A 9,042-nucleotide genomic window follows, 5' to 3' on the forward strand; every position below is an offset into this window, starting at 1 on the left:
AATAATAATAGAACCCTTGGGTGGCGCCTGTGGCTCAAAGGAGTAAAACACTGGCTCCATATACCAAAGGTGGTAGGTCCAAACCTGACCCTGGCAAAAAACTGCAAAAAAAAAAAAAAAAAAAAAAATAGAACCCAACACTGGTTTTGACATGACACCCTCAAGAGGAGTGTCTCACAGTATCTAGAGGTGCAGCAGCTTTGCTTGCGCATAAATAACTCATCTAAGGGCAGTATTTGGCATGATCTGGTGCTAGAAGTCTGTTTTCTACTCAGGAGTCCTTATGGAGTCTTTAAATACTCGGCTAGGGCTGGATGCAGTGGCTCATGCTTATAATCCTAGCACTCTGGGAGGCCGAGGCAGGTGGATTGCCTGAGCTCATGGGTTTGAGACCAGCCTGAGCCAAAACGAGACCTTGTCTCTAAAAATAGCCAGGTGTTGTGGCAGGCGCCCGTAGTCCCAGCTACTTGAGGGGCTGAGGGAAGAGAATTGCTTGAGCCCAAGAGTCTGAGGTTGCTGTGAGGTATGACACCACAGCATTCCACCAAGGGTGACAAAGTAAGACTGTCTCGGGAAAAAAAAAAAAAGAAAAAGAAAATACTCGGCCAACTCATGACCCTAGCTTGCTTCTTTTCCTATTTAAATGCCATTCATTCTTGGCTGAACAGCCAGAATAATAGCTAAAAATAGCACCTATATAGTAGTTACTATGTGAAACCACAGGATCTCAGTACTTTACTTTTGTTCTGCTCATTTAATCTTCTAGGGTAGATATTGGTTCCATTTGGTGATGAAGATGAGTCATAGAGGAGGTGAGCTCACCTGCCCAAAGTCTTACAAATAGAAGGAGGCAGAGCTTGGGTTTGAGCCCAAGAGTCTGGCTCCCAGCATCCATGTCCTTGACCACTATGCTGTACCCCACAAGGATGCACTGGTCAAATCTGAAAGCCCTTAGATGAAAAGCAACTACCTGCACATGAGTATCCCCAAACCTACCTAAAACATTAACCCAAACTCCGAAAGCTGGAGAGGAGCTGGCATCATCATCACAGCCACCCACATTTATGGAGTGATTATTGTGCCAGCACCATGCCTTTAGATGCACTACTTCATTTAATCCTCACCTCCCGGGAGCCATTATTATCATCCCCATTTCACACAGGAGGAAAGTGAGGTTCAGAAAGGTGACATAACTTGCTCAAAGTCACACACAGTATTAGTAGCAGAGCTAAGATTCATGAACTCAGGCAGTTTGTTTCAGTAGAGCCGGCACAATTAACCTCACTGGTCCTTAGTAGGAAACAGTTCATGGGGTGCTGGTGCAGGAAGCAGGGGCTCACCCCTACCTCGTCCACGGGACTTGGCTCCTGGTTTCACAATCCAGACGTTGCGATCCCCTTCCATGTCGATCTGGGGTACCACGGCCCGCAGCTGCTGCAGAATGTCTTCACAGCGCTGGACCTGAGTGTCGAGGTGCCTGAGTTCTGCCCCCTCACTGTGTGGAGACAATGGGACTTGGGTGGGCTGGGACTAGGGACAGATAATTGATAGGACCAGAGGAGACATGGTCCCTAGCTCCAGCAATGGTCCAACCAGCCTTGGTTACACCTGGCCCCTCCATATTCCAGGTATGTTCCTCCCAAATGTCTATCCCCACCCTCAAGCCACCACCCCAATCCTAACCTGCTCAGACTACAGGAATGAGAAAAGTTGAGAAAACCCCATTTACTACATGCCCTCAGCTCCAAATTCCACCTCTGGCACCACCCTTTCTGGTACCTTAATACTGTCTTTGGCAAAATTTAATCATTCCAGCTCCTAAGGAGGCGTCAGCGCTATGTGTAGGCACTGGGTTGGGCTCTCTATATGTTATCACTGATCCTCTCAATAGCTGTGCCAGGAATATATTACTGATCTCATTTTAGAGACATGTAAACTGAAGAATGGCGCATAAGGGACTTACTAAGCTATACACTGCACTGAGTGGCTCAGCCAGGATTCAAGCTCTGTCCTGCCTGACTCTTCCACCCATGGTGCTTTGTGGGGTTCATTCCCCTCCTAATCTCTGCCTAACACTGACTGAAGGTGGCTCCATTCCTTGTCTAAGTCCTTTCAGGCCCGTATGTATCACTCCTCTCCTGGCTCTGTTAGCCATACTGTTAGACAGTTCAGTTCTGTCTGTCTCCCCTCACCAGAATGTAAGCACCATGACAGCATACATTTTTTGTAGTCATTGTTTTCTGTTGCAGTCCCATTCCCCAAGCAGTACACCTAACACTTAGGTGCTCCCTAAAAGTTTATTCAGTGAATGCATGGTTGGCTAAGTAAATACTTTGCAGGACTATGCCTCAGCAACTGGGCTGCACGGACAGAGGTTCGTGGACAAAGAAGGACCCTGTTATCTACAGGTCAGAAAATGTCCTGAACTAACCTAAGTCACAAAACACTGCATGTGGCTGCCTTATCCAGACTCTCCCATTTCTTCTCTCCCTACTGAATAGGAAGGAAGCCTCTACTAGATGCTAACAGTCTCTCGAATGTCTCTGGCCATGGAGAGCTTCTCTCTTTTTTAATGAGGAGGCAGCAGCCATTGGGGCAGTGCCAGGAACAGGGAGAGTCAGATGGAGGAGATTTGGTAAGTTCTCCCAGGCACATTCACACCCAAGTCCTGATGAACTTTTCCATAGTCCATGGAATAAATTATCTGCTCAGTAAATCTGTGATAAGGCCCAGAAAAATGTCACATTGGGGATGGCAGGAACACATGTAATTTGTAAGAGTATGTTTAACATGAAAACATGATTTTATATTTAGTAAAAAAGAAAACAACCATCAGTATTTTTGTGGAAAGGTACCTTATAAAAACTGGCTGGTAAGGCATGGAATTTTTTAAATGTTGAGAAACAGCAGTAAATATTGAATGAACATATGCTAGCTACCTGTACTGAACCATGATACAATATTTTTTTTCTATTTTGAAACAGAGTCTCCTCCTGTTGCCGGTAGAGTGTTGCCCGGCCAGATGTAATATTTTATGTAATCCTGATGTTGGAGACATGTAATATTTTATGTAATCCTGATGTTGGAGACATTCTTGCAACACTCTAGAACTTGCCCCACACCAGAAATGAAAAGGACTCATGTGTTCCTTGGAGGAAGAGGTGTGGGCTGCGCTAGACAGACAAGGTCTTTCTCTAGGCACCTGCCCGTGGCCCATGGCCCCAGCTGCACAGATACTCACTGGACCACTTGGTAGTAGCGCTGCAGGAAGAGGGACCAGCCCTCAGGGCTAAGGTACAGCGGGGCCTCCAGGTCCTTGTCGATGTCCATGTGGGCCAAGTTGCTAAGGTGCTCCTCACACGCACACAGAGCCTCATCCACAAATTCTGGGGACACTGACCCTAGCTTTTTTTCTTGTTTTGTGGGCTGCTTTTTTCCTGCAGAGATAGGGAAGGGCCTGCCACTATTCCACATCAAGGCAGGTCACTTGACATACGCCACAGCCCCCACTGTCTTTAGGCCTGTCACTTATCCTAAGGATACCTGAAGCCCAGCACAAAACCAAATAGATTCCCAACTTCCCTAGGATTTATCAGTTACCTGAGGCTTTGCTCTAAGTATTCCTGTAAGTCTAGTTCTTGCCCTTGTTTCTCACTGTCCCAGAACCTGTCACTCGAGACAACACCCTAAATATCCCTAAGGCCTCCCAGCACCTGTAGCCCTAGCACAAATCTGCAGCCTCTGCTCCTGGGACCTCTAACACACCTGAGGCCCTGCCTAAAATGCACCTGGGAGCCTTGACGTAGGTGAACCCAGTTATATATGAATTCCCCTTCCCCAAATCTGATATAGCTTCTTACATCCATATACCATCCATATACCAGAAACCCAGACCTACTCCCAGAATCCTAACCAATACCTACAATACCCACTAAAGCACTGACCTACCACTGGCAAGGCCCAGACATACACCTCAAAGTGATAAACCAGGAACTAACACCTTGAAGGATGTGATGCACACCTATAGCCCTGACTCACCTCTAAACATCTGTAATGCTCTGAATATCGTGTACAGAGGCCCTCACATCCCTGCAGCCTGACCTATCCTGTGGGAGCTTAACCAGGGGGTCTTTTGCCACACCCAAGGCCCTTACATCCCTGATGTAAGGCACACAACAGTCTTCCTTGTTTGTGACAAAACCAACATGAGACACCAAGGGGGAGCTCAGCCCTGGAAGAAATGGGGATCTTCCTTTTCTTTCAAAGCTGCCCCTTACTTATGGTTCCTTGAATTATAGGACTAGGGGTGTGGAAATAGGAGCTAAATCCAGAGAGAAAAAGGGCAAGCAATGGGTCAGGCTGGCATGTAGTGACAGTAAGGATCCCGTTGTATCCCCCTCCACTCCCAGCTGCTCCTTCAGGCTCCTCAAGCCATGTATAAACTGCCTGGTTTCCTCCTGCATAGAGACCTGATGGTCATGGACAGAGATGGACTGTGTCTTCTTAGTCTGTCCTCTCTAAGGTGCTCAGCCTTATGTCAGGCCCATGGGAGGGCTAATGAGGCAGCAGGTTGATTAACAAATGGATAGGAAGACAGGTGTGTAAGTGGTGGGGTCAGAAGAATGGACAGGTGGTTAGGGTGGAGGATAGATGAGTAGTAATAAGAGGATGGAAGAGTACGTGGACTGAGGGGTAGATGGATTTGTGGAAAGACAGGTAGGAAGGTGGGGAGTGGACAGATGAATAGGGAGTGTGGAAGTGATGTTGGGTAGATGAACAAGATCAACAATGGGTGAATAGGTAGATGGAGTAGATGGATGGAGAGGTGGATGGGTAAATGTATGGACAGGTTGGTGTGGAGGGTGATGGATGGGCAGATGGGTGTGGATAATACATAGATGTGTTAGTGAACAGGTAGGTGGGTGGATGAGTAGATGGGCAGGAGGATAAATGGGTGGGGATAGAGGTAACCATAGTACTTACCCAGGACCTCTTCCTTGTCTGCCTTGATAGAGCATGACTTCCACTCAGACTTCACCACCAGCTTGAGAACGTTGCGGGCAGCTGTCAGCCAGAAGTCCTCTGCTCCCGGAGCAGGGGATACCCTGCTCAGCCCCTAGGCTTAAGGCCTGTTCTGGTTCCGGAACCTGATCATGACTTGCCCCATTTTGGATCCGGAACCTGACTACCTTTTCTGATACTAGACCTTAGTCTAGAAATCTGACCTAACCTGGCTCATATTTTGCCTTTAGAATTTTGCCTGGACCTGTTATCTAATTTCTTTCTTTCTTTCATTCTTTCTTTTTTCTTTTCTCTCTTTTCTTTCTTTCTTTCTTTTCTTTTTTTAAGATAAGACTCTCACTATGTCACCCTCGGTAAAGTGCCGTGGCATCATAGCTCATAGCAACCTCAAACTCTTGGGTTTAAGAGGTTCTCTTGCCTCAGGCTCCCAAGTAGCTGGGACTGCAGGCATCCACCACAATGCCTGGCTATTTTTTGTTGCAGTTGTCATTGTTGTTTAAGCTGGGCGGGCCGGGTTTGAACCCACCACCCTCAGTGCATGTGACCGGCATAGTAACTACTGTACTACAGGCACCGAGCCTATCTAATTTCTTTCTTTTGTTCCTGATCCACTTTTGATACTTATTCTAGCCTGAGAACCAGACCTTGGCCCCAACCCTATTTTAGACTTGGAATGTAATTTAAATTTAGCATTTAATCTGGATTCAAATCCTGAATTTAGAACACAGTCTGGAGGTGGAGCTAATTTTGCCTTAGAAACCCAAAGCCTAAAGTCTTTTATGAAATCTGATCTAACCAATGGAACTTGGCATAGGCCTGGAATCTATTCTGGATCCCAAACTCAACTGACCAACTTTTAGAACCTGCTCTAGAATATAAGCTAAGCTACTGAAGCTTTTCTGAATGTCAGGGTCAACCAAGCTCAGAGGCTCATTCAGGGAAGGCAAGTTAGGGAAAAATGACTGGGGAGAGACCAGGCATCTGCTGAGGGAAAGGAGGGCATGAGAAGGGACCTGTTTCTCTCCAGTATGAGCCAAAGCCTTAGCCCTGGTTCTCCAGCCTGAGGGGCCCAGGCCTGGGACTGGGGGTCTCCTTACCTATAAAGGCTTTTTTGTCATCCTCAGCCCCCAGGCGGTAGCAGCGAGGGAAGAAGGAGTCAGCATCCGCCTCATCAAACCATGGCAAATTCCGGAGATTGAGACATAGACCCACCTATGGAGTTAGCTGCTGAGGGGGCAGGGTGGGACTTGCCCAGAGAGTTCCAAGGGATTGCCTCACACTCAGCACACATCCAGACAGCTCAAGATTTGCCTCTGCCCCACTGACTTGCTCACATCTATCTCCATGTTTGCCTGGGTGCCCGCTATGCCAAGAATGCCTCATATCCCTCCTGTCTGCCCTTTCACATTCTTATTTTTATGTATGTATGTGTTTTGAGACAGAGTCTCACTCTGGGTAGAGTGCCATGGTGTCATAGCTCACAGCAACCTCAGACTCTTGGGCTTGAGTGGTACTCCCTCCTCAGCCTCCCAAGTAGCTGAGACTATAGGCACCCAACATGATGCCAAGGTAGTGTTTCTACTTTTAGTAGAGATGGGGTCTTGCTCTTGTGCATGCTGGTCTCAAACTCCTGAGCTCAAGCAATGCACCTGTCTTGGTCTCCCAGAGCACTAGGATCACAGGTGTGAGCCTTTCACATTCTTAAAGAGCTGCCTCCTCTAGGAATCCTTCCCAGCCCTCGCCATAATCTAATGGAAGGTCACAATTATAAAGCCCTTCATAGGAGGCCGAGGTGGGTGCATTGCCTGAGCTCACAGGTTCAAGATCAGCCTGACCAAGAGTGAGACCTCAACTAAAAATAGCCAGGCGTTGTGGCAGGCACCTGTAGTGCCAGCTACTTGGGAGGCTGAGGCAAGAGAATCGCTTGAGCCTAAGAGTTTGAGGTTGCTGTGAGCTATGACACCACAGCACTCTACTGAGGGGCAACAAAGTGAGATTCTGTCTCAAAAAAAAAAACAAACCCAAACCTTTCCTCCTTGCCACAAACCAAGAAGATAGGTCTTAACAGGTATCCTCATTTAAATGAGGAAACTGAGATTTGAGAGGCGAAGTCATTTGCTCAGAAACTCGGGTAAGACAGAATAGATCCATCAGCCAGATATCCTCTGCTTCAGAGCTAAGGGCTCTCTTCCTAGCTGTCATTGGATTTGGTATTTGTTCTGCCTCCAGATCCCATTTGAATCTTGAAGCCCATTTTATGTCTACACATTATGCCCCCATACAGGGGCTGGATTTGAACCCAGGTCTGTCAGATTCCCACTCTCCTGGGAATTCCCTCTTCCTGACAAGGATATTGGGGAGCAGGGTTATCAGCCCCAAGGCCTAGGAGAATGGAAGCTTCCCTGCCCACCCTTCTGGGGAGCCCACCTTTGTGGTAAAGGAGCCAGCTCGGGCATAGTGGTTTATCATCTGATCCTTGGAGAGGAAGCGACAGTCCAGCACATCCCGCCGAGTAGTCCAAATGAAGTAGGGGGTCTCGTTCCGAACCATGCGGGACTAGGGAGACGGAAAGGAAATGGAGACAGAGAGACTAGCGTAGGCAGGACTATCTGAGGAGCTTCTCCCCACCCTGCTGAGCAGGATAGGTGAACAGGAAGGAGAAGATGCTTTCAAGGTGGCCTCCAGACCACATGCCATCTTTGGGTAAGGCAAGAAAAGACATCTCTTCCTCCAGGGCACATGCTTGGTGAGCAGGGAACAGGCCAGCCTTTCAGCATCACTTTGGCTGGGTGTCCCTAAGCAGTGATGAAACTGCACAACTGAATGCCACACCTCGTTCTGGCCCATGGCTATCAGTGACTTATCCAGTGGCAGGACAATGACTTCAAGCTAATGAGCACATAGCATGTGACAAAGGCTCTCTCATGGACCCTACCTCTCTCTAGCTTTCCTACAACTCTGGGAAGTAGGATTTTTTTTCTTTTTTTGAGACTCTGTCTCACTTGGTCCCCCTTGGTAGAGTGCTGAGTCATCACAGCTCACAGCAACCTCAAACTCTTAGGTTCAAGTGATTCTCTTGCCTCAGCCTCCCAGGTAGCTGGAGACCATAACACCTTGCTATTTTTGAAGATGAGGTCTTGCTCTTGCTCAGGCTGGTCTTGAACCTGTGGGCTCAGGCAATCCACCCACCTTGGCCCCCCAAGTGCTGGGATTATAGGCATGAGCCCACAACACCTGGCCTGTAAGTTTTTTTTTTTTTGAGCTGTGACGCCACGGCACTCTACCAAGGGCAATAAAGTGAGACTCTGTCTCAAAAAAAAAAAAAAAAAAAGACAGAGTTTCACGGCTCGGCGCCTATGGCTCAAGTGGCTAAGGCGCCAGCCACATACACCTAAGGTGGAGGGTTCGAATCCAGCCCAGGCCCACCAAACAACAATAATGGCTGCAACCAAAAAATAGCTGGGCGTTGTGGTGGGCGCCTGTGGTCCCAGCTACTTGGGAGGCTGAGCCAGGAGACTCACTTGAGCCCAGGAGTTGGAGGTTGCTGTGAGCAGTGAAGGCATGGCACTCTACCCAGGGTGACAGCTTGAGGCTCTGTCTCAGAAAAAAAAAAAAAAAAGACAGAGTTTCACTATGTCACCCTCAGTAGAGTGTTGTAGCATCATAGCTCATAGCAACCTCAAACTCTTGGGCTTAAGCGATTCTCTTGCCTATTCCAAGTAGCTGGCACTATAGGCACCCACCACAACACCTGGCTATTTTTTGGTTGCAGTTGTCATTGTTGTTTAGCAGGCCTGGGCCAGGTTTGAACTTGCTACCCTTGGTGCATGTGCCTGCTGCTGTAACCACTGTGCTATGGGCACCAAACCAAGGATTATTATTATTTTTTTTTTTTTTTGAGACAGAGCCTCAAGCTGTCCCCCTGGGTAGAGTACCGTGGCATTACAGCTCACAGCAACCTCCAACTCCTGGGCTCAAGCGAGTCTCTTGCCTCCGCCTCCCAAGTAGCTGGGACCACAG

General features: G+C 48.0%; 1 protein-coding gene across 1 annotated transcript in view; it reads right to left on the bottom strand.

The window, feature by feature from the left end:
* The window catches only part of LOC100941641 (tubulin monoglycylase TTLL3), a 26,924-nt gene that overhangs the window by 14,997 nt on the left and 2,885 nt on the right, over window positions 1-9,042 (bottom strand). Inside the window, exons 4-8 of the mRNA XM_023510622.1 lie at window positions 7,450-7,578; window positions 6,120-6,234; window positions 4,984-5,082; window positions 3,242-3,437; window positions 1,347-1,495 (exon numbers count right to left, since the gene is read on the bottom strand). Coding sequence (XP_023366390.1) covers window positions 1,347-1,495; window positions 3,242-3,437; window positions 4,984-5,082; window positions 6,120-6,234; window positions 7,450-7,578 — 688 coding nt within the window. The remainder of the gene's footprint in view (window positions 1-1,346; window positions 1,496-3,241; window positions 3,438-4,983; window positions 5,083-6,119; window positions 6,235-7,449; window positions 7,579-9,042) is intronic.

The sequence above is a fragment of the Otolemur garnettii genome, unplaced genomic scaffold (genome assembly GCF_000181295.1).
Source record: "Otolemur garnettii isolate 467f Iridium unplaced genomic scaffold, OtoGar3 scaffold00015, whole genome shotgun sequence".
NCBI classification, from domain to species: domain Eukaryota; kingdom Metazoa; phylum Chordata; class Mammalia; order Primates; family Galagidae; genus Otolemur; species Otolemur garnettii.